Source organism: Trematomus bernacchii, unplaced genomic scaffold (genome assembly GCF_902827165.1).
Source record: "Trematomus bernacchii unplaced genomic scaffold, fTreBer1.1, whole genome shotgun sequence".
NCBI lineage: Eukaryota > Metazoa > Chordata > Actinopteri > Perciformes > Nototheniidae > Trematomus > Trematomus bernacchii.
Window position 1 is genome coordinate 6,346,624 of NW_022987567.1, and position 27,480 is coordinate 6,374,103.

A 27,480-nucleotide genomic window follows, 5' to 3' on the forward strand; every position below is an offset into this window, starting at 1 on the left:
CTTTTTTAGAGATTTGGGTATGGAGGAAAATAGAGAGGGTTGTGTTTTCTGACACTTGGTGAGTTCCCTGGAACACCGGGGACACATATTCATGTATAAAAGACGTACTAAAGTGCATTTTGCATGATAGGTCCCCTTTAAGGTTTGCTCAAACGAGTTGGATTCAGGTACAAACTGTAAAAACGTGTTGACAAATTGATGTATACCCCCATTAATTGTGAGATTAGATCTTGTTTAATCCTTAGTACCAAAAATGTAGACATGATGAACTCCGTATTGATGATGATAAAGCCCTATCATTATTCAGTCAGACTGTAGAGAAAGGGAGACTCTGTATTCGACATGTATTGCAGGCCTGGATCATTGGTAAACTTTGTTCACGACGAGTCAGAAAATATGACAGAAATTGGTGCCAAGCTCTTTTAAATCCCCTTAGGAGCAACATTGGAGTAGTATTAGTCTCTAGATTAAGTATTTATTGTGTTTTTTGTGTGTTTTTTTCAGATACATCTCAGATGATGATACTTTAAAGTATCTGGAGAAGCATTCTTTCCACAACCTGTCCAGGGTCAGCCACATGTATGTAACCTTCGAGCAGCGCAGCTCCATTTTGATTAAAATAAACCTCTCATGAATTCACAAAGGAGCGACCAAGTGCTATTTGTTCTGTTTCAATTACCGATTTATCAGATGAAATTACACCCAAAAAAGGTTCTGCAGCTGAGTGTAATTCTTCCATTTGAATCATTCAATTGCAATTATATAATACAACACTAATATTTGGCTATTAGCACCTATTAATGTACATTTCACTGTTTTCATTGAGGCTACTTTTCATTAAAAGTGGCTAATTATACGCCAATTAAAATGTATATTACCTTAAATGTTAGTATTATTATACTACTACTACTTCTTATTTATGAAGGTTCAATTAATGCAATGTTCCCCGATCTCTTGTGAGTCGAAGAAGTCTTATGTTATTCATATAATATTTTTAATGCCAGTGTATTTATCATTTACCATTTTCCCTTCAGATCTTGTTTTTAAAGCCACATTTTAGTGCCAAAAATGTACTGTTACTATCCCGGCTCGATACATATAGAGGTCAACACAGAAACTATGGACATGTTATGGCGCGTTTCCACTACAGCCCGCAGCCCGGTTTAAGAGGGCTGTGACGTCAGCGGCCCGTCTTTGGTTGCGTTTCCACTTGGCCTAGTACCGGCCGGCGGGTCCTAATTCACAGTTTTTCTGGCCTCATAAAATCGTGGGTCCAGGGCCAGAGACAACGAGGCTGAGTCGGGCTGAGTATGCTAAACTAGAGAGAGCGTCGCTGGCAAGGGGGCAACAACTACAACAAGATGGACATATTTGACCGTGATTTAATTGTAATACACGTTTCAAAATGATGCCGAAGTAACAACATACTGATACCGGTTAGTAAAAACCATGAATTAATGCTTTGTCAAGTCTGCAGACAGACGGCAGGGGAAAAACCTTTTAAAATGCTTGTTTTCTAAATGGAGATTGGCTAAGCTAACGCAGTATATGCTCCGACCGTCCACACTCACAACAACGGCCTATACAGACATAAATAAGCAGCGACTGTATTCACCATGACACAGGCAGTCTGTGGTTTGTACTTGTTTAACTTTTGTCTAGTTTCTGAACATATATGAGGAGCTGTGAGCTCTGAGTGCTAACAGCTAACGGCTGTGTTGTTTTTCTGGGGTCCTCTGAAGATCACGTCACGGCTCCGCCTACACTGCGTTACTATAGATACTGCCCCAGTTCCTAAACTGTAATGGAAATGCGCCATAAAGTGAGCCAGTCCTAACGAGGCCCAGCCATACCGAGCGGGGCCGAGCGAGGCCGTGTAGTGGAAACGCGCCATTAGAGTAGATAAGGGCTAAGGATGTTATATTTAGTGACCAAACCATAGGTAGATAGATAGATAGATAGATAGATAGATAGATAGATGGATAGATGGATAGATGGATAGATGGATAGATGGATAGATGGATAGATGGATGGATGGATGGATGGATGGATGGATGGATGGATGGATGGATGGATGGATGGATGGATGGATGGATGGATGGATGGATGGATGGATGGATGGATGGATAGATGGATAGATGGATAGATGGATAGATAGATAGATAGATAGTGTGTTCAGACGTAAAAATAAAAATACTTCAAGAGTATGAGATAGTAAAGTGTGTTTTTTTGTATCTTGTGTGTCCAATAGACAGCTGACTGGTATCAAAACCCTGTCACACATCGACCAAGAGGCGTTTAAAGACCTGCCTAATTTAAAGTACCTGTAAGTAAACGTTTCTTTGCTCATTTGTATTCTCATGTATCATAACATAAGCACGTCATATTTTCTCAAGAAAACAAAGTAAATGTTCTATATTTTCATCTGTGTGTCTCTTCACAGAGGAATCAGCAACACAGGGCTCACTTCCTTCCCTGGGCTTCAATATATTCAGTCCAGCCAGGATGATTTTATTTTGTATGTGAAATAAACTCTATTGTCTTTTGTTTGGTCAAAGTTACGGAGGTTATAACTGGTTTGTGTTCATGGCTCTCTGACAGGGAGATAGTGGAGAATGTCTTCATTCAGGTGATACCCGCTAACTCCTTCACTGGAATATCTGAGAATACTCTGACCATGTGAGTACGACTGATAGTTGAATTGTTAATAACTCACGTGCATTGAAATGACAATGTGTAGGGTTAATTTGTTTTTACAGCTTTACACCAATCAAATCTCTTGCATTTGTTATTCATTTTTAACATTTTTTAAACTAATTTACGACAATTTCATGGCATAACTGGGTCAAATGTAGCCGTTATGCGATAGGAGGGTAACAACATAGACTTTTACTTAAATGGGACCTATCATGCAAAATGCATTTTTTGATGTCTTTTATACATAAATATGTGTCAGGGAACTCACGCAGCGTCAGAAAATAAAACCCTCTCTCTTTTCCTCCGTACCCAAATCTCTAAAAGCGGGGCTACAACGGAGCTGATCCAGATTTGCGTCCGATATGACGTAATATCGGAAATGTAGAAGCTGCTGGGAGTCCCAGCAGCCGTGAAGTTGTTTGCGGCCTGCCAGTAAACCCAAAGCAGAAGAAGAAGAAGTGACGTCAGCGGCTCATTTGCCTAATCCTCCCCCAGGGACTTATTCCGGTGTGAACGTGATCTGTACTTAGTTCATCAGAACTAAAGAGTTCTCATGAACTAAGTTCTGATGAACCTTTGTGGGAAAAGTACTGCGGTGTGAAAGCGCCTAATGGGGGTAAAAGTTCTCATGAACTAAGTTCTCTTTTTGGTGTGAACGCAAAATTCCAGGCACTGAGGAACTAAACGGGAAAAGTACGGGTAAAAGTACTCCGGTGTGAAAGCGCCTTTTGTAATGATTGATGAATGGACGGTTCTCAGGAAATTTCTCCTTTTCTCCCCTCTTCTCTTTTAAAGCATGCTGAATAGCAATGGCGTGAAAGAGATCCAGCGCTATGCCTTCAATGGGAGCAGATTGGAGGAAGTGTAAGCCATTTTGAATTTTAACAGTGGAACAAAAACATAATCTTAAACTGAAGAGAATTACTATTGTGTGAACAAATATTTAGTTTTAGTAATAATGGATGTTGTGTACAGATCAAAATGTGGCTGTGGTACATTGTCCCTGATCTATCCTCCATTTTGTTTTTGTGACCAACCTATTGATTGTTTTCTAGCCCTCACAGAGCGACATATATACACAGATATACATTATTTAAAGGGGACCTATCGTGCAAAATGCACTTTTTGATGTCTTTTATACCTGACTATGTGTCCCCGGTGTGTCGGGGAACTCACGCAGTGTCAGAAAATAAAACCCTCTCTCTTTTCCTCCGTACCCAAATCTCTAAAAACGGGGCTACAACGGAGCTGATCCAGATTTGCGTCCGATATGACGTAATATCTGAAATGTGGACCCACGGTCCTATCAGAAACGTTGCTATCGGAAACAATGCCCGACTGTTTTGGACGTAATATGGTCGGTGCATATTTACATTAGCATCGCTAACACTCAGAGCTAACCTGTACTGGAGAGCATGTGTGTGAAGAAGCAGGAAATAAAAAGGAACTCACCTTGTGGTATAACCGGCAAGAGAGAAAGCCTTTGAGCTCCATACTGTTTCAGAAATAATCCTTGATAATCCATGATATGGCGTTTCATCACGGCAGTATTTAGTTTAGACAGTAGCTGCCGGGTCCCGCATGAGCTCAGCCCCCTCCTTTTTGTTATCAATTCTTTTTTTTTGGAGGAAGTGTAAGCCATTTTAAATTATAACAGTGGGACTCATGGCTGGCTGGCAGGTTTAATTACTATTGTGTTAAAGTATTTAGTTTTAATAATAATGTAGTTAAGTGGGATGTTGTGTTCAGATCCATATGTTTTTTTGTGACCAACCTATTTATTGTGTTCTAGTAGTCCTAATCATCTACCAAAGCCCTGAGGTGTGCATATATGTACAATCTTAATTTTCATGAATGATACCACCAGATCAGCAGATCTTTGAATCGCCTCTTATGTTTCCCTATCCTCCGTTCTTCAGGTATCTTCACAGGAACGTGGATTTGGAACGAATAGACGAATTCGCTTTTTATGGCGTGATTCACGGCCCAACGCATCTGTGAGTGAATGTACAGAATTTGCTAAGAAAATAACCTTTTTTTTCCCCATCAAACACTATCTTTATGTGTCACATACTGATAAATATACAGGAACAAGCGTACCCTAAAGAATAATCTGAACTCTTTATCTTCTAGAGACCTTTCAGAAACCAAAGTTAGCTCTCTGCCTTCAATGGGTATGGAGACCATTGAAAAGCTCCAGATTAAAAACACTTGGGCCCTCAAAGTTCCTCCCCCCTTTAGAGCCTTCCTCCACTTACAGAGCGCTGCATTGACCTTCCCCAGCCATTGTTGTGGTCTCAAAATGTTGAAGAGATGGAGAGGGTAAGTAGGAGAATTTAAAGTGTTGGGAAATATGTTCCCACTGTGAAGTATTTTCAAGTTATTGTCCTTCACATACCAAACTCTCCTCAGGCTCTGTTTGTTTTGGAGTACGCTGAGGATTCAATGAATTGAGTTCAAGTATTTTTCTGTCAGCATTGTAATGATTTTACATTTAAACATGGTTCTGTGAAAAGAAAACCTTTGCACTGTGAGTCACTTGACAATTGCAAGGTCCTCTTTCACCCTGAGCATTAGCATATCCCAGAAAAACCTCCAGGCCACCATACCACACTTATAACACAAATACTGTTTAGATATTTCTTTGTGAATGCTGATCTGTGAATTTGGGGATTATTGTAATTTTAGGTCGTTATTTTTCCTACTTTTCTGGCCATATTGGCTCGTTTATGAGTGTACTAAAACACAAGTCTTTTTATAGATGTGCTTTTAAACAATAATTTACAATTATTTAATCATGATTAGGTTTATCCTTTGACGTTGTTACATGTATAGGTAATTATTCTGACAGATTAGGTAGTGTAAATGCCCGATATGTGCAAACGAAGTTAAGGACAAAGGGCATTTTTGCTTTTCTTTCCCCCTGTCAAGACTTTCTGGTGTAGAAGAACTGTGTAGAATAAAAGAATGTACCTCTTGCATGCATTTTAAGAAATGTGGTTGTTCATTCTCTGATTAATAATCCCTATCTCTGTTTTCAAGACACTCTGAGGCCGTTTTTTGCAACCTGACACGGACTGCGTTGAAAAAGCTGCAGGACTCCTCTCAGAAATATCCAGTTAACGAAGTGTACCAACATCTCAAAGAAAGCTCTGCTCCTCCAGCTGATGGGAGCGGAAATCACAACCACTTGTACGACAGCCCCACGTGCCCGACTGAACAGGCTCAGAATGAGGGTTTGTTTTACGTGGAGTTGCCTACAGAGCATCTCAGTGAAGGGTTTGACTTTGCTCTGTGTGATGAACTTCGTACGGATACTCACAGACTCCTTTGTACCCCTCTTCCTGATGCTTTGAACCCCTGTGAGGATGTGATGAGTCAAGGCTTCCTTCGGGTGTTAGTCTGGGTGGTCAGTCTGTTAGCTATCTCCGCTAACTTCCTGGTGATGTTCATCCTGCTGACCAGCCGGCAGAAGTTGTCCGTCACCCGTTTCCTCATGGGTCACCTGGCGTTCGCAGACTTTTGCATGGGGATATACTTACTGTTCATAGCATCTGTGGACCTCTACACACGCTCCCATTACTACCACTATGCTATCGCCTGGCAAACAGGAAGTGGCTGCAATCTAGCAGGAACGTTATCAGTGTTTGCCAGCGAGCTATCAGTGTACACATTAACGCTAATCAGCTTGCAACGTTGGCATGCAATCTTTTACGCAATGAGGCCAGACAGGAAGATGAGGTTACGCCATGCAGCTGTGCTAATGCTAATCGGCTGGTTGCTGTGTTTGATCCTAGCTCTGCTGCCAGTAGTGGGAGTGAGCAGTTTCCAGAAAGTGAGCATCTGCTTGCCCATGGACACTGAAACCACCGCTGCTCGGACCTACGTGGTGTCGTTGCTCATGGTTAATGTCGTTGCTTTCATGGTGGTGTGTCTATGTTACCTCCACATCTACTGCATGGTGCACAATCCCCAGCACCAGTCCAGCAGATGCGATACGACCATGGCTAAACGCATGGCGGTTCTGATTTTCACCAACTTCCTGTGTCTGGCTCCCATCTGTTTCTATGGCTTGTTTGCAGCGCTCCACCAACCATTGATGACCATCACAGACTCCAAGGTGGGACTTCCTCTTGAGATTTGTATTTTATTTTTAAAGGTCACCTATTATGCAAAATCCACTTTTTCACATCTTGTATACATAAACATGTGTCCCCTCTAGGGATGGGTATCGTTAAGGTTTTAACGGTACTACTACTTTTATCAATACCGCTTATCGATCCGGTCCTTTAACGGTACTCTTATCGGTTCATGGTGAATTGTAAATAATGTGAACTTACAGAACTGAAAAAAAAAAAAAAAAAACACAAGTATTTACTCTTACTGCAAAAATACAGTGGTACAGAGCAACACAGGTGGGGCAGACAGGTATGCTGCAAAAGGCCTAACGGTTCTTCTGGAGGAAGATTGAGGTATACATAACGTACCTGACGTGGAAACGTTACTCGTGGATGGGGCTACAGAGCTACCAGAAAGACAGTCGAAAACGGTGCATTTCTCCGTCTGAATGTGGTGCACTTTTGATCAATGTTTAGACAAATTGCTGACAAATCGCTCGTGTTACCGCCCTTACTTGCTAAACTCTTATTGCCCTTTTGCCAACGAGCATTGTCCACATCGAGATGGGTAAAGTTTAACCACACCTTGGAGCGCTTAGTTCTCTCCGCCATCTCCGCCGTGTGTGTGTGTTGCATGCATGTAGCAGCCAGTTTACAGTGTGTAAACTGCCCCGCCCCCTTGTTGTCGAAACTAAAGCTGCAATATATAATGTTTATGTAGCAATAATACATATGACATATTTTTTAAATGTCTCCAGTACCGATAAAAAGACCGATAACGTTGGAGCTTAACGGTACCACGGTCTTTAATAATTCAGCCCGGGGCCCCTTTAATACCGGGGCTCGTTACCCATCCCTACTCCCCTCTGTGTAAAGAGATTCTGAAAGTTTCAGGAACAAAGATTCTCTCTCTTTTTGTCCTGATCCATTTATATAAAAACCTGTCTGAAAATGAGCTGATCAGATTTTGGCCACTTTATGATGTCATAACGATGTTTTGGCTTGTGTAACCATTAGCCAATCACCAACCAAGGTAACCCCCCCCCCCCCCCCACCTTATCACCTGAATCTCCTCCTAGAGCACCATTGAGTTCTTTTTAACCAAATCTCTCTCAGAGGGGCGTGGGGAGGGGCTCCTTATTTTCATCTGAAGTAACAGACAGAGAATCAGCACTTTTGAAACAGGGCTGAAACAGAGGGGATTATGGGATCTGTTTGGTGTTTCAGCCAATCAGAGACATGTTCTGTATATATCTGAGACCTGGAATATATTGATGAAAAACAGTATAATAGGGGACCTTTAAAGTAAAGTCTGATCGATCTTTATCTCCACAGGTGCTGCTGGTGCTTTTCTACCCTCTCAACTCTTGTGCGCACCCTTTTTTTTATGCCATCCTGACGAAGGCATTCCACAGAGACATCCTGATGCTGCTGAGCCGGATGGGGCTGTGCCAGCGTCAGGCTCATCTCTACCGGAGCCAGCAAGTTAATATATACACAGACACCATGTCCCCCCCACTGTCCGGACCCCACATCCCAAAATGTTCAGTGATCTTCAGGCTACGAGAGGCCCCCAAATTGTCTTGCAGTAGCAGATTTAAAAAACACTAATTCGCTTATTTTGTTAATACCAATTCAAAGAACCTAACACACACACAGTAACATGTGCCTTTTTAGAATTTGTAGTCTTCTAATTTTCTTGTGTCACTATATAGCTGGTTGTTTGCTTTTCCAAAAATAATGATCCAATTATTAATCAGCAGGTATTAACAGTTTAGTATTTGCAACGCATTCTTGGATCCCATGAAATGCAATTGTATTAAATTATAGGTATTTTATACTTTTGTATTGTTCTAAATGTCAAATAAAAAGCTTCACACAACTTCTGTTCTGTATCATGTCATACACAAAATAGCCTTACCTGCACTTTACTGATGTGGATGCTATTTTCTTGTTCAGATTGTGAACATAAGGTATTTTAGAACCTCATCACTCCACGTGCTAATTCAATATTAGGATGATATGTTTCTTTACAAATGTGTTGTATGTAAAGCCATTTTTTAAAGGCTTCAGGTAAAGGCAGAACAAACCTGCACTTGTTAATGAAAGACTTCTATGCCAATAACTTGAAAGCTGTAATTTTGCTGGAATAAATGTGCTAAAAAAAAAGGTAAACCCACTCCTACTGTTTAAGCATCCCACTATTTATTTTGTGGTTAAAAACGAATGTAGTTTTTCATACAGTAACTGTACTGTGGTATTTCTCATGCAACTGACTGTAATCCTATAGCAATAAACCAAACGGTCTGTGCTTTGTGCTGCAGTTCAGACCACACTGGAAGCACAAAGGGGGATTTCTTAAAAGGACAGATTTGTTTACTCTGATGCCTCATTAGCAGCTTCAATTACACTTGAGAATTCACAAGAGAAGGACTCCATGGATGAATCCCCCACACAGAAATATACAAAGAGGGTGGCAGCGTCTAATGGAGCTGTAGCTGTGTGTGTGTGTGTGTGTGTGTGTGTGTGTGTGTGTGTGTGTGTTTGTGTGTGTGTGCGTGTATTGTTTGTGTGTGTGCGTGTGTGTGTGTGTGTTGCACTGACTATTTACATATTTTATTACAAATGTTTTCTTTAGCTGCTGTACTACAAACCAGGAAGTTGTTTGTTTACCGAATATGAATAGTTGTTCCTGTCTCTTTATTAAGTGTGTGTGTGTGTGTGTGTGTGTGTGTGTGTGTGTGTGTGTGTGTGTGTGTGTGTGTGTGTGTGTGTGTGTGACAGTAGGATGAAGCGTTCGCTGCACTCATACAGAGTCCTGCTCCCTCCTGCAGGTGTGTGTGTGTGTGTGTGTGTGTGTGTGTGTGTGTGTGTGTGTGTGTGTCTGGGTGTGTTTATTTATGCTTTAGGATTCAACCGCCATGATATAATTAAACCGCTCCCTGTCTTCATTCACACCAGCTCGCTCCCTTGTTGATCCGGGGAGGAAGGCCACCTTTTAAACATGTGTGTTTACAATGATACCTTTTATACATTTAAAATGCTTTCTGTGTGGAAACAGGCCATTATTTACCAAAGCTAGTATAACTAATCCTTAAGTGTGATGCTTCCAAAATACAGACTGAAGAGCTTTTGTTGACTGGGAAAAATATGAGTCCCTAATATACCTTCATAGATCCCAAATGATACTGAATGTATATGATGGAGTCAAACCCACACATCATCAAGTTACACTGCACATAGAAAAAGATAAGATACACCATACATCAGTAATAGTTATTGAGGAAACAAAAGCACAAGAAACACAAGACATACTAAATAAACAGCATGGATTAAGAAATTGACATTAATACACCACCCAAACTGTGATAAGAAGGTGTTTCTCAGTGTTTCTCAGTGTGGCACATGGCTTACAGCAGCTGCTACTCACTGCAGGATGTTGGCAATGATTGCATTGTATGCCAGCCGTTGCATTATGCAATGTCATCAAAGCGAGGAAGGGTGCGGCTGCAGAACCTCAGCCTTACTGTACATTATGTGTGCCCTTAGTTTAGCCTCCCAGGAGATATTCCTTTAAAGCAGGCGGTGAGTTGTTCAGTAAATCTGACAATCCCTCACCTGAATATAATGTTGTCTGATAACCTAGTACCTGATGGATTTTAATACAGGAGTGAGCAACACAGTGTGTGTAAAAGAGAATGCATCGCCTGTAAGACATGAGTCAGGGGATACTTCCTCTCACTGTCTATAATTGCTGCGCTCGAGCTGCATCAAGCTAGCCTCTGTTATTGATGTGAGGAACACATTTACTTCCACCTGCCTTCACAGTAAACACACACACACACACACACACACACACACACACACACACACACACACACACACACACACACACACACACACACACACACACACACACACCACACACACACACTCTCATGGTGGGGGGGATTTCCAGAATGAGGAAGTTTTAAGGGTCAATTGAGGAATTAGAGGTTTTACTATGAAAAACATTATTTCAGTGGTTCAACAGTTATGAATTTAAATTAACAGGAGATCCCCCCTCATGCAGGCTGCTGTTGAAGATCTGGAACATTTTAGGTAAATATCAGCTGCGACATGGCTGCACATTTTTGCATTTTTGGATATTATTGAGGATACTGTTTCCATAACAAAAGAGAAAGGGGATTTGTTTTTGAAAAGACCATTACAGGCTCTATCACAATGTGAGAGCACAGCAAATGTAAGCATGTAATGCAGCCTGTAACATTTATATCATAACAGTCTCTTTAAAAAACATTTTCATGTATGTACAGGTGTGTTTTACTTCTGAAACAATGGTAAGGAAGTGCTTTAAAGCAGCAGCAGAAGGGAGAGGCCTCTTCTGCTCCTGCTGCCTCTTGGCCGAGGTCTTTATCTAGTAATACATCTTATGGGTTTGATTGTTTAAAGGTGTCTTCTGTGGTGTATTTGAGTCAGTGTGTTTTGTAACCTTCATACGGCTGCAAGGGTTGGTATACAAGGTGTGTCTCGTTGACCAATTCGCAGCCACATAAATTGTGTCTAAAGGTGAAGCTTAACGACCATACATGATTACATAGAGTTTTCAGCTGTGGCAAAAGAAAGCAGCACAGTAGCAGCAGATAGAGGCCGTTTCTCAATGTCGAGTATACCTTCTGCAGAGCCACTATTTCACGTATACTACGTCATCGAGTGGCGCCGAATGCTGGGCATTTAACATGCATTTAAACAGTCCTTCGGCGCCACTCGATGATGTAGTATACTTGAAATAGTGGCTCTGCAGCAGGTAGACTCGACATTGAGAAACGGCCACAGTTTCAAGTTTCAAGGCTTTATTGTCATGTGCACATTAGCTACAGTGTAGATATGGTAATGAAACACTTAGGTCACAGGCTCCTCCAACAGTGCAACACATATATAGGACATATATGGATATATAGTGCAAGAGAATGTTTGACACGTGAAAGTAAGAAATGGAAATAGTGCAAGAAGAGTCTATATACAAGGAAATTGAATGATATTAGATGAATAGGACATAAGGGTTGTAGTTGGCACAAAGAGGGTGAGAAAAAATAACAAATGATTGATGGAAATATGTAAGAAGACCCCCATGTGCAGGGATGAGCTGCTGTTTCTGACTTGGAAGGTTTTGATATAGTACAGCAAACATCTTTCTTCTCATGAATAGCTTTCAGTGCATCTTATTATTCTTTTAGCGACAATGTATCGTCACCTTTATTGTCTGGTTCCCAAGCCAGGTTTGTTCAGTCGTCTTAGAGCAGGGGTGTCCAACTCAAATACACAGTGGACCAAAATAAAGAAAATGGGTACTAGTCGAGGGCCGGACTGGTTCAATGTTTATTGCAAAACGTATTGAAATGAACTTATTGCACATATTAAACCTGGAACTAACAAAGCTTCAATGATTGCCTATAAAAACAAGATTAAACATTAAATAATCAGTTGCATTCATTTCTTATGGCTCTATCTGCAGCTTTTCCAGAGTCATTTCTTATGATTACATTTTTCCACAGGCCAACAACAGCTTCAAAAAAACTATTCCCCTCAAAGAAAAAAACAAACATGCCCTGTTGTCTCAAGAAAAAAGTGCAGAAGGAAACATCCATGTAAACTCAGGGTGTTTCTCAATCGCGAGTACGCTTGCTTGGTAGCACATGTCTGCCGAGCATCTTGCTTCAGAAGCGAGTCAAGAATACTTCCTGGCATTCGGAAAACGAAGAGTGGAACAGGCTAGCAAGTGTGCAGGTGTGCGTCATATGAGAGGCCCGCCTTACATCTTCCGCCACAGATTTGGGGAAATTGGTCCGTGCGCAAAGCATTGTGGGGATTTTAAGACCGCGGAGTCTACTTAAGTGCAGCCTCGATATTTCTCCAAACGGAGTACGCCGGGCTCGGTAGATTTCCAAGTATGCTGGAGATTGGAACAGTACTTCGGCGGCACTCGATGACGTAGTATGCTTGAAATAGTGGCTCTGAAGCAGCTTTACTCGCGATTGAGAAACACCCTCAGTGTGCTCTGTGATGCTAGTTCAAGCCAGATACTTGGCATCTCATCTTGGGTGCAAGTTCATCAATGTTTGGGGTCAGGCTCTGAGCTGAGGAAACCCTCAGGATTGAGTGAAGGTGTGCGTGCAATATACCGGCGGGCCAGATCTAATAGTAATTAGAAATTATCCTGCGGGCCGAAATTAAATCCAGCAAGGGCCTGATTTGGCCCCCGGGCCTTGAGTTTGACACATGTGTCTTAGAAGAACTGGACAAACCTCATCTGCTGAGGAAGAATTCAATATGTGATCAGAATATCAGGAAAAAGGAAGTAAAGGACCATGTTGAGCAGATCCGGTGATGGAGGTGGTCTCAACTCGTTCCGTTTATTTCCTCTGGAGAGCAGGAGAAGCAGTCGTTGGTGTTTTTAGTGCGTTAGAGGGGTTCTGTATTTGCATAAAGTGAAAATTATCTAAAAGTTATGCAAATAAATCTGTCCAGCTCGACATGTCTGGGTCAGGAAACTTTGACTAAGCTAACAAAATAGGTGCAGTGGTGGAAAGTAACTAAGTACATTTACTCAAGTTGAGGTCCTTTACTTGAGTATTTAAATGTTTTGCTATTTTGTACTTCTACTCCACTACAGTTCAGAGGTAAATGGTGTACTTTTACTCCACTACATGTATGTAATACCTGTAGTTACTTTACAGATCTGGATGAATGATGTGAAATATAATCAAGTGTTAAATCAGACTTTAGTTCCACCTGGAGTAAATTCACAAGCTACCCTGCAGTATACAAAGTCCTTCAAACTAGCTGCACCTTTACCAGCTTTGAGAACACTTTAATGATCAATCATTATAAAACATATCATATATATTATTCTGAAATGGACCAATCTGCACAATGACTACTTTTACTGTCGCTACTTTCACTATATTTTGATGAGAATACTTTTCTATTTTTACTTGAGTAACATTTTGAATGCAGGTCTTTTACTGTAACAGAGTATTCCTACACTCTGGTACTTCTACTTTTACTCAAGTACACGATCTGAGTGCTTCTGTACTTCTACTTTTACTTAAGGACAAGATCTGAGTACTTGTACTTTTACTCAAGTACAAGATCTGAGTACTTGTACTTTTACTCAAGTACAAGATCTGAGTACTTCTACTTTTACTCAAGTACAAGATCTGAGTACTTCTACTTTTACTCAAGTACAAGATCTGAGTACTTCTACTTTTACTCAAATACAAGATCTGAGTACTTCTACTTTTACTCAAGTACCAGATCTGAGTACTTCTACCTTTACTCAAGTACCAGATCTGAGTACTTCTCCCATCTCTAGGTGTGGAACAAAGACAAAGACTGTGAGGCTTTTATTTTGAAGGCTGCAGCTGGAGGCAGTACTTCCGGTGTGCGGTGACGCCTCTTTACACAGTGTGTCTGCAGGCTGTCGCAGTTTGATCCTCTTCTCCTCACAAACAGCATCGCTGATAATAAAGAACAGCAGCCATGGCGCAGGGGCTCAAAGACAGGTTCGAGAAGTTCCTCCATGAGAAGAACTTCATGACAGACACTCTGGCGAAGATAGAGGCGAAGACTGGAGTCAGCCGGACCTACATCGCTGTGGGTGAGTGGGAAAAACGCATCACACCCAGCTTCCTCCACCTTTGTTTCTCTGTCAGTGTGTATTAGTGTGTGTAACATGTGGTGTGTGTTCCTCCAGCTGTGATCGGGATCATCGCCGTGTACCTGGTGATCGGGTACGGAGCCTCCCTGCTGTGCAACCTCATCGGCTTCCTCTATCCTGCATACATATCGTGAGTATCAAGGAGGGGCCTGCAGCACCCCACCCAACACACACACACACGCACACACACACACACACACACACACACACACCCATAACCACCACACCCACACACCGTTCCGTTACAATTACTCAGTGATGTAAATAAGTAACTAAGTACAATTTTGAGGTACTTGTTCTTTACTTGAGTATTTCCATTTTATATTACCTTGTACTTCTCCTCCACTACAATTCAGAGGTCAATATTGTACTTTTACTCCACTACATGTATTTAATACCTTTAGTTACTTTACAGATGTGGATGAATGATGTGAAATATAATCAGGTGTTAAATCAGACTTTAGTTCCACCTGGAGTAAATTCACAAGCTACCCTGCAGTATACAAAGTCATTCAAACTAGCTGCACCTTTACCAGCTTTGAGAACACTTTAATGATCAATCATTATAAAACATATCATATATATTATTCTGAAATGGACCAATCTGCACAATAACTACTTTTACTGTCGCTACTTTAACTATATTTTGATGATAATACTTTTCTACTATTACTTGAGTAACATTTTGAATGCAGGACTTTTACTGTAACAGAGTACGTCGTAAACGTAGTAAAACATTAAAACAATATACATAATTAATTACTGGTTGATTTTATATTCTGTATTATAAATCCATAGCTGCAAAGTAGCAAGTAACTCGTTTTGTAAAATGAATGTAGTGGAGTAAACAATGCCTAAAACAGGTAGTGAAGTAAAAGTACCTCAGAATTGTACTTAAGTACAGTACTTGAGAACAGTACAGCTACAGTACAGTACAACAAAGAAGTAATACAATCTGATCCTTTTAAAACAGACACTATATGCTATTTTTAGGGTTTTAGTAACACTGTAATCCTGCTAGTAATCCCCAAAAATATGTATTAGTAATCTCTTTACTATTATTTTGTATGTAACTGTATGGGAACACAGTTACCTTCTTCCTGTTTACCTCATCCTGTATCACTCCTGAACACACAGATTGAATTAAAGCCACATAATTCTAGCTTTTACATAATATACAATGCTTATTATAGGTAGTAGTAGCAGTAATGTTGTACTACATGTATGTATAGTACCGTGTTCTTGCCTTTAGGCCCTATATTTCAGCGAAATGCAGGGGGGTCTAATATTTCGACTGAGCTCTACTTGACATTTTAGCTGATATTTTCCTAGTGAAAGCTTCTGACTTTTGGATGCTTTCTTTGTCCCTTGAAGCCACATATTATCAGAATTGGACAAAGCTCCTCCGTAACGTATAAGTGGGTCATTTATAAATCGGTTACGAGGATGTTTTATCTCAGTCAGTGTGTCTCTGTGTGGTCAACAGAGTATCACATGTTGAGAGTCAGACTCCTTTTTCCTCTCGGACGCCTCTTTGTGTCAGGAGTCCACGAGGAGCCGGATATAGACCGAGCCGGATTATGCGCTGTTTACGACACTCATTATGTGATCACAGAAATAAAACATTTGGTATTTTAGGAGTTAAACATGGTGATACGAGCTTTCTTGTCTGCAGAAAATAAGTCACAATGAAAGACAGATGAGTCACTAACCACAGGAACTCTGCTTCCTTCCCCATTTGTACTGGTTCAGTATCAGACACTCTTACATGAATTATAGATATATTAAATATGTCTGACTATAGAAATACATTAGTGTCCAATGAATGAAGTTGTGGAGTTGAGTTAAATGCATACCAAGTTATAAATAAAGTTAAAAGAGTGTAGTAATGACATCTTCATTGTGGGCATGCACTATAAAACACTTGACTGACAGATTGTCTCCCAGGCAACCAAAGCAAACACCCCAGTCTCAATGTCCTTTTACAGACATTTCCGACGTGTTTGTTTTACTCACAGATTAAAGGACTCGCTTGGCCTCCGGTGGTGTGTTGATACTGTGTTTTGCGTTTACTGCAAATAAGATAACACACTTTTCACACATTCAACAAAGAAAACAGTTCTTTACAATAGTCAAAACAAATCAAACAAAAGAGGCAGAACTCCAATTAAATAATGAATGACTAAGGTAGTCTTTCCGACAGCTTGCCCATCTCTGTCTCTTCAGAGTCTGGCACCCTGGGAATTGTAGTCCTTAATACATACTTGACTACAGACGTCACGCTACTGGCTCGAACAATACTTCTGACAACATAAACAATACATTAGAGTCTGGGGCGCCGCTTGCGGACAGGCAAGGCAGGCAACTGCTTGGGGCACCCGGACCAGAAGGGGGGCCCCCCAAAGAAGGTCGATTTGAAAAGGTCCACAGCAACGACAACCTGAAACCCCCTTTAATTTACTGCAATGACATGTCTGGAAACCCCCTCTAGGGTGCCCCATGCATAGCGCGCCGTCAAAAGCTGCTTCATAAGTTAAGTTTCGTTTCTCCGCACCGCTCCGGGGGGGGGGGCTGGTTCGAGGGGCCCCCACTGAATGTTTGCCTAGGGCCCCCACAGACTCTAGAATCGCCACTGATTAGAGTAGAATCTAGTTGTGTAGTTACATTCATACAGACCATACATATATCAATACCAAGTTATCATAAGAGCTTTATTGTTATTATACTCGTGCACAATTTGATCTCACAGGCTTCTCTCTATGCAGTTTAAATATATACAAATACATGAAAACAGCGATGAATGAAACTGTAATTAAAAACAGAAGAGAATACGAAAATAGAAAGCACTAGTTAATTAAACTTACAAGATGTACAGGTAAAGGAACTACATTTACAGATTTATTTTAGGTGTTAAAGTTCAATTATTATTTATATTAAGAGAGAGAGGCGAGTCGCTGCATCTGAACGCTCCACCATCTCTCATTACAACATAATAAGAGTTTAGCAATTTACATTTTCTGATCTTTGTGGGTATTGTCCATCAAGACTTGATTGACAGCTTGGCAACCCAAATTAGTTTGCTGTTTATTTATGTTGGCCGTTCCAAGATGCACTTTGGAGTCTGTTTTCAGAGCTTACTGCCTGAGGGTCTGTGGAGGAAATCACAAGGCTGCTCACATGTCAACACATCCACGAGTACAGAACAAAACAGACATTTCATGAAAAAAGTTACATATTTCTTAAAGAGGGGAGCAGTAATGAGTCGTAAAACCCAGAAATGAGTCGGCATTTCACAACTTCCTGTTCCCTCATCTGGAAGTCAGTGGTTTTTCTGAATGTGTGTTTGGATATATATACGGTCTGTGGTGAATGCAAGCTGAGGACATTTTGTTCTACGACATAAAATAAAATCTCAGCCTGGATCTAGTCTCTGTTATAATCTCAGTTTCCTTTGAACAGCCCTGCCCTCTGTTAACACACACACACACACACACACACACACACACACACACACACACACACACACACACACACACAGTAAGGTTGTGTGATGGTTCCCTGGAGTAACCTTGATGTGAAACAGAAATGTGGAAACAAGATATGAAGCAAACGGTATAATGTGTGATCAGTGAGTCACATGACGGATGTGAGAGCTACCTCAGAGAAGGGAAAGGCTCTGACTGCTTTACAGTACTTATTATCTCCTAATAACTAATAATAATTACGTTTTCCACATAGAGGAAAATGAGAAAAGTTGCTTGAAGAAACGACATTGCATCAACTATTCTATTTCCTTACTTGATATACATAAATATTCCAAATGTCTGCCATGTCTAATATTAGTGGCTGCTGGGGTTTATTTTTGGTACACATGTATTTAGCCAGCAGTGTCATGTTATTTGCTTGGTTGCATTATGTGCTAATGCCTGCAGTTCGTAGTTTTTAGGACTGATCCGGGGGTTACATCTGAATGTTCTCACTGACCTGAGAGCAGCCATTGGTTGGTTTTTGTTTACTGTAAGCATGCATGCATTGCTGTGTTTACACACCCATGGAAAAGTGTATTCTCTATTTATATCACAGACGTACACAGAGGGGGAGGGGATCATGTTGCCTGTCAGTGGGCAGAGTAACATGTAGTAACCATGGGGAGAGTTTAAGGGGGGGGGGGGGGGATAGTTTGAGGTACAGTAATAGAGCGGTGTAGTGACCTATTTAATAGGCTAACCAGGAAGTGAGCATCACAAGGGGCTTCACTCGACAAAAAGCTAATGGGATTTTGCTATTAGATTTTTGGAATATTGCAGACACACTTATATGAAACTTACACATTTTGTTCAGCAGGATAATCTCCACATGTTTACACTAAATGAATCGTTACTACAATCTCCAGAAGTACAAAGCTAATGTTAGGCTATAAGCTACATCATGGTTGCACGTCACCACCGCTAAGCTAAAGGCGGCTAATGTTAGGCGTGATGACGTTAAGTCGTTTATTTAGTCACTTGTTAGCAGCTGCTGTTTTGAAGACACATAGAAGTGGGGTATTTAATGGCATAAAAGCAATCTTCACCATGTGTTGACCACAGATCTCATTTCAGGCTTCTAACGAAAGCACATCTGTTTTTGAGGTGAGGGAACAGGAAGTGGTAAAAACTACTTTCTAAGTGTGAGGACTCATCCCTGCACCTCTCTATAGTGTGAGTGACAGTGTACAGCTGACATTACAGGACGTTTAAAGCATGCTCAGGAACAATGAAAGCCAGGAGATATACACATGGTATGTACCGACGTAGAGAGATGAACACTGTTGTGGAAGTATATACTGCACAGTTAGGTACAGATGTATTACAGAAGTAGATTTAACATAGTGATATTAGCTATAATTCAGAGCATCATAGACGAGTTTGTTTGTGATACGACATAATTAACTTCACACACTTTACAAATCAAATGAAATCAAAATGTATTATAGCCCCAAATCACAAAAGATGCCTCAAAGGGCTGTACAAAGCAAACAAAAGCAAAGACAAAATCTAAATACAAACGTCAGAGCATGAGAAAATTATACAACAACAGAAGTATTGCCATGTGATGCAAGCATGTGACAGAAGTGATGCTAATGTAGATGGAAACTCAGTGATGGAAATGAGTTGACAAGAAAGACAGATGTGATGAGATGGCTTTTGAATTTGCTTTTAAAGGAGTCAACGGACATGTCACTGTCTGTGTTATGACCCGGCTCAAAAGGCCACAACAAAGAGGAGACACACCATATCAACGGTTAACAAAATATGTTTATTTAAAGGGGACCTATCATGCAAAATGCACTTTTGTACGTCTTTTCTACATGAATATGTGTCCCCGGTGTTCCAGGGAACTCACCAAGTGTCAGAAAACACAACCCTCTCTATTTTCCTCCATACCCAAATCTCTAAAAAAGGGGCTGCAACGGATCTGATAAAAACTGATCCAGATTTGAACACTGTCCTGACGTCAGGACGGTGGCGCTACGGCTATTGGGCCAACTCCACCAATCAGGAGGAGACAGCCACGGCCATTGCCGTTCGAAAGCGCTGGAGACGCTGTAGTACATATGCCAGGCCAGTAGATGGTGCTGTTCTCACTGAATCAGCCCTTGCAAAAACAGAGCTATAAAATGTCAAATTGAGCAAAATGAGGCATGGCTAAAATGCATGATCTGTTTGTTATTTTGAAGAAAAAAAAAGTATAAATATGCCTTATATAGGTATGGTCCTACACTATATTATTAAAATATAGCATGATAGGTCCACTTTAAGCTAATAATTAAAATTAACCAAATTAATTTAAGTGCAAAGTAAGTAAAGCATGAGGTGTGGACGTCTGTGGTATCAGTAGTGTAAATGCAGGGTGAGGGTTGCATGGACTTGTATGTGTGAGGGTGTTGAGGTGCACAAAGTAAAGCAACTGAAGTAACTAATAACATACTCAACCGAACCGGGTGCCTGTAGGAAAAAGCAGAGAGAAGCAGAGAGAGAGAGAGAGAAGCAGAGAGAGAGAGAGAAGCAGAGAGAGAGAGAGAAGCAGAGAGAGAGAAGCAGAGAGAGAGAAGCAGAGAGAGAGAAGCAGAGAGAGAGAAGCAGAGAGGCTTTAAATAGCTGCAGGGCACCAGACCCAGGTGCCCTGAGTTACTGCAATCAAGCCGGCTGGATGCAGCACCGCCTCTCCAGATGAACCCACAAGGGCATCACAGTCTGTTTGACAGTTGTTCATTATCTAAAGTGAACATACACATAGTGAACGTAACACAAAGAAAGTTTTAAAAGCTACTGATAAATGAACGTCCTATCAGCATTTCAGAGAAGGTGTGTCTCTATCAGCAGACTGACGGTGTTCAGACCTTTTAGATGGGAGGGGTCCACGAGTCTCTTATCAAAGAGTCCTTTAGTTACTGTATATCCAGAGTAGGGATGGGAATTTGAAAGCAAATGTATATTCGAAAATTGGACCCCCAAAAAAACGGTTAACCGATTAACCGAAATGTACATATCATATAAAAAAAAAAATTATTTTGAAAAATAAATAAATACATGTTCAAATAAGTATAGAAACCAAGTCGACTTTGTCAAATGTATTGAACTGGTGATCACAGTTTGAACAGTTTACAGCTATAGGCCTACAGCTTTCATGCTTAAAACATAGCTTGGTTTTTAAATGAAAGAGGGATCATACATGAACAACATAACGGGTTAGGGTAACGTAACCCTATCACAACAGAGATCAACCTGTAACAGGGCCTATGCACAGAATGCAGCTATTCAATACTCATTCTTGTTTAAGAATATGAGCATGTCTACATGCTCAGGGGAGAGGCGGGTGCGGAGGCGATTCACAATCAGGCCAGCTGTAAAGAAGACCCTCTTAGCTGGAATTTGGGCATAAGATGAGGTTTGAGTCTGCGTGATCTGCGAGTAGGGAGGGGCAGCAGCCATATCATTAGCTAGAACTAGCTAGATCTGATGGATTTGGACATAAACGCGAGTGAAGTATAACCGGACGAGAGAGAGAGATCAGCACCTGCAGCTCTGCCCGCTGTGAGGGACCGGTGAGCGGAGCAAAACACACCTTTAGACCTAACACACTTAGCTATGGCACTGTCGTATACATTGAATTATTCCATTTGATCATATGTAATCAACTTAGGCACCTCTCACAAATTTTACAATTACAATACAAATATTCATAACTCATATTCGAATACCTGAATAGTTTCGAATATTCAATTAATCGTTCCCATCTCTAATCCAGAGGTGGATGAAGAGGGTTAGATTTTACACTCAAGTAAAAGTCCTGCATTCAAAATCTGTAGTAAAAGTATTGGCATCAAAACATCCTTAGGTATCAAAAGTAAAAGTACTATATGTATGTGTAATCGTTTCAGAATCGTATATATTTAGTTACTGGATTATCATATTGACGCATTAACATGTCCATCATAGCTAGCAAAACATGTTGTATTTATTGTTTATTTCTTTATACACTGCTGCTGCTGTATGTAACGTATATTTACTTGTCAATATGTTACATTACATTACATTGCATTTAGCTGACGCTTTTATCCAAAGCAACTTACAATAAGTGCATTCGACCAAGAAGATACAAACTTGAAGAAAACAGAATCATATAAGTACATCAGGTTTCATAGAGCCAAAACATTTCAAGTGCTACTCAACTGGCTTTAGATAAGCCAGTCCTTTATTAAGTGCTTTGTTAGCAATTCTATCGCTCGAAGTGGAGTCGAAAGAGATGAGTTTTCAGTCTGCGCCGGAAGATGTGTAAGCTTTCTGCTGTCCTGATGTCAATGGGGAGCTCATTCCACCATTTTGGAGCCAGGATAGCAAACCAACGTGTTTCTGCTGATGGGAACTTGGGTCCCCCTCGCAGTGCGGGTGCAGCGAGCCGTTTGGCTGATGCAGAGCGGAGTGCACGTGCTGGGGTGTATGGTTTAACCATGTCCTGGATGTAGGAAGGGCCAGATCCATTCACAGCATGGTACGCAAGTACCAGTGTCTTGAAGTGGATTCTAGCAGTTACTGGAAGCCAGTGAAGGGAGCGGAGGAGCGGCGTGGTGTGGGAACATTTAGGAAGGTTGAAGACCAGACGAGCCGCTGCTTTCTGGATGAGCTGCAGAGGTCGGATGACACATGCAGGTAGACCAGCCAGGAGGGAGTTGCAGTAGTCTAGGCGTGAGATGACGAGAGCCTGGGCCAGAAGCTGCGTCGCTTTCTGGGTCAGGGGGGGACGTATCCTCCTGATGTGTGCTTTAAAAGTTGATTCATATTAAGTATGAACTAATAATCTGATTCTGTAATGCAACTACAGCTGTCAGATCAATGAAGTGGAGTAAAAAGTACAATATTGGCTTCTAAAATGTGGTAAAGTAGAAGTATAAAGTAGCATACAATTGAAGAACTCAAGTAGAAGTAACTCAAACCTGTTTCTAATTACAGTACTTTTATCTTTTCATGAAGAGAATTTCACACTCGTGTTGGAACCTGTATGTAAACAGTCTATCTAGAACAAACACACTACTAGACTTTTATTGAGAGGGTGGACATTTTTTTATTATTTCTTAAGCAAAATATGGGGAAATGTCTTTTATGAAACGTATTGAAGAAGGCAGGGGAAGATAAGGGAGGGATTTAAAGCAAACAAAAGATGTTGGACCAAATAATTTTTTTCAGAAGGGAGAAACATGTTGACTTGTATATAAACTATTTATCTCCCATATTTGTTTCCTCCCCAGCATTAAGGCCATTGAAAGTGCCACAAAAGACGACGACACCAAGTGGCTCACCTACTGGGTGGTGTACGGGCTCTTCAGCGTGGCCGAGTTCTTCGCCGACATCTTCCTCTCCTGGTTCCCCTTCTACTATATCGGAAAGGTAATCCAGCTTCTGTCAAGGTGTTGGGCTGGAAATATAATACAGTGTAATGATAGATTAGATCCAGAGGTGGGAAGCAGTGGAGAACAAATACTTTGTTACTGTACTTAAGTACATTGTTCTGGTATCAGTACTTTACTCCACTACTTATTTCTCTGACGACTTTTTACTTTGACTTCTTACATTTTTAACTCAAATACCTGAACTTTCTACTTCTTACATTTTGAACACAAATACCTGTACTTTCTACTTCTTACATGTTGAACACAAATACCTGAACTTTCTACTTCTTACATTTTGAACACAAATACCTGTACTTTCTACTTCTTACATGTTGAACACAAATACCTGTACTTTCTACTTCTTACATGTTGAACACAAATACCTGTACTTTCTACTTCTTACATGTTGAACTCAAATACCTGTACTTTCTACTTCTCACATTTTCCAAACAGGCTGGTTCCTTTAGTTTGAATGTGTGTTTGGTGGCGTGATCATTATTATTTAGAGTCATTGCGTGTCTATTGATTTGAACACGATCCGTGTATCCATCATTTCCTGGTCTTCTCTAAAGAAGAGGGACCAATGAAAACGTTGTCATGTTGCCGTTGTTCAGCATGGAAACATTCATTAGCTAACAATGACATTATTGTTCTATTAATATAAAGGGAGGTCAGGTACTCTTTAAAACAGCTGCTAGTTATGGGTACTTTTTACTGAAGTACATTTCAAAGCCCTCTTTACTTTTACTTGAGTAAAGAAGTTTAGTCAGTACTTCTACTTTCACCAGAGTATTTTTAAACACGAGTATCTGTACTTCTACTTGAGTAAAGGATGTGTTTACTTTTGCCATCTCTGATTAGATCCAACTTTATAGTCATTGCACACAGCGGAAATGCGGTTTACATCCAACCAAAGGTCTAAAACAGCACTAAAGTGCAGAGTGATGTTAAGTATTGTATAAGTATTATATATATAATTTAGTAAAACAGTTTAAGGCAGTATACACATTACAAACAGAACAAATGAATACACTATAGATATGGTATAAATAAGACACAATATAGAATAAATAGAAATATATTATGGACATTTTGGAACTTTTTTTAATTCTAAGAATAAATATGAGTATGCCATATATATTAAAGGGGACCTAGTATGCAAAATCCCCTTCTTCACATCTCTGCTACATCAACATGCGTCCCCTCTTCTTCATGTCTCTTCTACATCAACATGTGTCCCCTCTTCTTCATGTCTCTTCTACATCAACATGTGTCCCCTCTTCTTCATGTCTCTTCTACATCAACATGTGTCCCCTCTTCTTCATGTCTCTTCTACATCAGCATGTGTCCCCTCTTCTTCATGTCTCTTCTACATCAACATGTGTCCCCTCTTCTTCATGTCTCTTCTACATCAGCATGTGTCCCCTCTGTGGAAAGAGACTCTGAAAGTTTCAGGAACAAAGATTCTCTCTCTTTTTGTCCTGATCCATTTCTATAAAAACCTGTCTGAAAATGAGCTGATCAGATTTTGGCCACTTCATGATGTCATAACGATTTCTTGGCTTGTGTAACCATTAGCCAATCAGCAACCAAGGTAACCCCCCCCCCCCCCCCCCCCCCCCCCCCACCTTATCACCTGAATCTCCTCCTAGAGCACCATTGTGTTCTTTTTAACCAAATATCTCTCAGAGGGGCGTGGGGAGGGGCTCCTTATTTTCATCTGAAGTAACAGACAGAGAATCAGCACTTTGGAAACAGGGGGGATTATGGGTAATGCTGCAAGGATCTGTTTGGTGTTTCAGCCAATCAGAGACATGTTCTGTATATATCAGAGACCTATAATATATTGATGAAAAACAGTATAATAGGGGACCTTTAAATTATACTAAAATGATAAATTGTGTTTATGTCTCCCCCCTCCTCTCTCTCCAGGGTGCCTTCCTGGTTTATTGCATGGCCCCCACCGCCTCTAATGGATCCATCCTCATTTATACTCGCATCATTCGACCAGTCTTCCTGAAGAACGAAGGCAAGATCGACGATGCGATGAAGATTGTGAAGGACAAGGCGTCAGAAGCTGCTGACAAGTTCAAAGACGAGGGTGAGAGAATTTACTGGAAACACACTCGTGATGAAATGGTCAGATTTTAATAGGCCTTACTTTCCAAAGAGGTGGGAGTACTCAGGTCTTGTACTTGAGTAAAGGTAGAAGTACTCAGATCTTGTACTTGAGTAAAGGTAGAAGTACTCATGTCTTGTACTTGAGTAAAAGTAGAAGTACTCAGATCTTGTACTTGAGTAAAAGTAGAAGTACTCAGATCTTGTACTTGAGTAAAAGTAGAAGTACTCAGATCTTGTACTTGAGTAAAAGTAGAAGTACTCAGATCTTGTACTTGAGTAAAAGTAGAAGTACTCAGATCTTGTACTTGAGTAAAAGTAGAAGTACTCAGATCTTGTACTTGAGTAAAAGTAGAAGTACTCAGGTCTTGTACTTGAGTAAAGGTAGAAGTACTCAGATCTTGTACTTGAGTAAAAGTAGAAGTACTCAGATCTTGTACTTGAGTAAAAGTAGAAGTACTCAGATCTTGTACTTGAGTAAAGGTAGAAGTACTCAGATCTTGTACTTGAGTAAAAGTAGAAGTACTCAGATCTTGTACTTGAGTAGAAGTACTCAGATCTTGTACTTGAGTAAAAGTACTCAGATCTTGTACTTGAGTAAAAGTAGAAGTACTCAGATCTTGTACTTGAGTAAAAGTAGAAGTACTCAGGTCTTGTACTTGAGTAAAGGTAGAAGTACTCAGATCTTGTACTTGAGTAAAAGTAGAAGTACTCAGATCTTGTACTTGAGTAAAAGTAGAAGTACTCAGATCTTGTACTTGAGTAAAGGTAGAAGTACTCAGATCTTGTACTTGAGTAAAAGTAGAAGTACTCAGATCTTGTACTTGAGTAGAAGTACTCAGATCTTGTACTTGAGTAAAAGTACTCAGATCTTGTACTTGAGTAAAAGTAGAAGTACTCAGATCTTGTACTTGAGTAAAAGTAGAAGTACTCAGATCTTGTACTTGAGTAAAAGTAGAAGTACTCAGATCTTGTACTTGAGTAAAAGTAGAAGTACTCAGATCTTGTACTTGAGTAAAAGTAGAAGTACCAGAGTGTAGGAATACTCTGTTACAGTAAAAGTCCTGCATTCAAAATGTTCCTCAAGTAAAAGTAGAAAAGTATTATCATCAAAATATAGTTAAAGTAGCGACAGTAAAAGTAGTCATTGTGCAGATTGGTCCATTTCAGAATAATATATATGATATGTTTTATAATGATTGATCATGAAAGTGTTCTCAAAGCTGGTAAAGGTGCAGCTAGTTTGGATGACTTACAAGTACACCATTTACCTCTGAATTGTAGTGGAGTATAAGTACAAAGTAGCAGAAACATGGAGATACTCAAGTAACTATGTACAAGTATCTCAAAATTGTACTTAGGTACAGCACTTGAGTAAATGTACTTAGTTACTTTACACCTCTGTTCAGTTGCTAGTAGCTATCAGAATTACAAAATAAGACATCTGATGTGTGTGTGTGTGTGTGTTTGTGTCCACAGCCAAGAGAGCCACGGCCAACATCATGTTCGAGGAGAAGAAGACCGAGTAAAGAGGGGGGGGTCGGACTCTGACAGGAGAAATGTTGCCTTGTTTGTTCTTAAGAACTGTTCTTAAATCTGAATCTTTATGTCACATGTTTCATGGAAAGCCATTTACTTATTTAACTCTGCCTTCTGCGGGGCTGTGAGACCTTTACACACGCCCTGATGTGCTTTATGACCCAAATAAAACCCGCTCAAGTGGTCCTGGTTTTATTCATTTCACTGTTGTGTGTACATGTACTGCATTGAAAAGGTATAGTTAGTAAACCGAGTCTCAGTATTAAATGTAAAAGTATCCAATGCAGAGAAATCTCTTAAAATAACACCCAAAACCTTTTCCACTTGATCCTTAAAGAAGCTTTTCTCCTGTAAACTGT

At 40.4% G+C, this 27,480-nt stretch overlaps 2 protein-coding genes across 3 annotated transcripts in view; both read left to right on the plus strand.

Moving 5' to 3' along the window:
- Window positions 1–8,697, plus strand: part of LOC117478906 (thyrotropin receptor-like) — a 16,008-nt gene extending 7,311 nt beyond the window's left edge. Inside the window, exons 3-11 of one of the 2 annotated variants that reach the window (XM_034125847.1) lie at window positions 505–579; window positions 2,252–2,326; window positions 2,444–2,518; window positions 2,602–2,679; window positions 3,493–3,561; window positions 4,617–4,694; window positions 4,831–5,019; window positions 5,740–6,817; window positions 8,151–8,697. In XM_034125847.1, the coding sequence (XP_033981738.1) occupies window positions 505–579; window positions 2,252–2,326; window positions 2,444–2,518; window positions 2,602–2,679; window positions 3,493–3,561; window positions 4,617–4,694; window positions 4,831–5,019; window positions 5,740–6,817; window positions 8,151–8,426 (1,993 nt within the window). In that variant the 3' untranslated portion in view covers window positions 8,427–8,697. The remainder of the gene's footprint in view (window positions 1–504; window positions 580–2,251; window positions 2,327–2,443; window positions 2,519–2,601; window positions 2,680–3,492; window positions 3,562–4,616; window positions 4,695–4,830; window positions 5,020–5,739; window positions 6,818–8,150) is intronic. The other variant, XM_034125848.1, reaches the window with a different exon arrangement.
- A 5,549-nt stretch (window positions 8,698–14,246) lies between these two features.
- Window positions 14,247–27,306, plus strand: reep5 (receptor accessory protein 5). The gene is made up of 5 exons (XM_034125849.1): window positions 14,247–14,475; window positions 14,572–14,665; window positions 23,324–23,462; window positions 25,397–25,565; window positions 27,062–27,306. Exons 1-5 carry the CDS (start codon window positions 14,358–14,360, stop codon window positions 27,109–27,111), a joined length of 570 nt encoding a protein of 189 aa, XP_033981740.1. The 5' UTR covers window positions 14,247–14,357; the 3' UTR covers window positions 27,112–27,306.
- Window positions 27,307–27,480: the final 174 nt, after the last annotated feature.

Excerpts from the sequence above, each read along its gene's own strand:
- reep5 (XM_034125849.1), top strand. The coding sequence starts at position 14,358 with ATGGCGCAGGGGCTCAAAGACAGGTTCGAGAAGTTCCTCCATGAGAAG. Across the intron at positions 14,476-14,571 it reads CCGGACCTACATCGCTGTGG|CTGTGATCGGGATCATCGCC; the intron begins GTGAGTGGGAAA and ends GTGTTCCTCCAG. Across the intron at positions 14,666-23,323 it reads CTCTATCCTGCATACATATC|CATTAAGGCCATTGAAAGTG; the intron begins GTGAGTATCAAG and ends TTTCCTCCCCAG.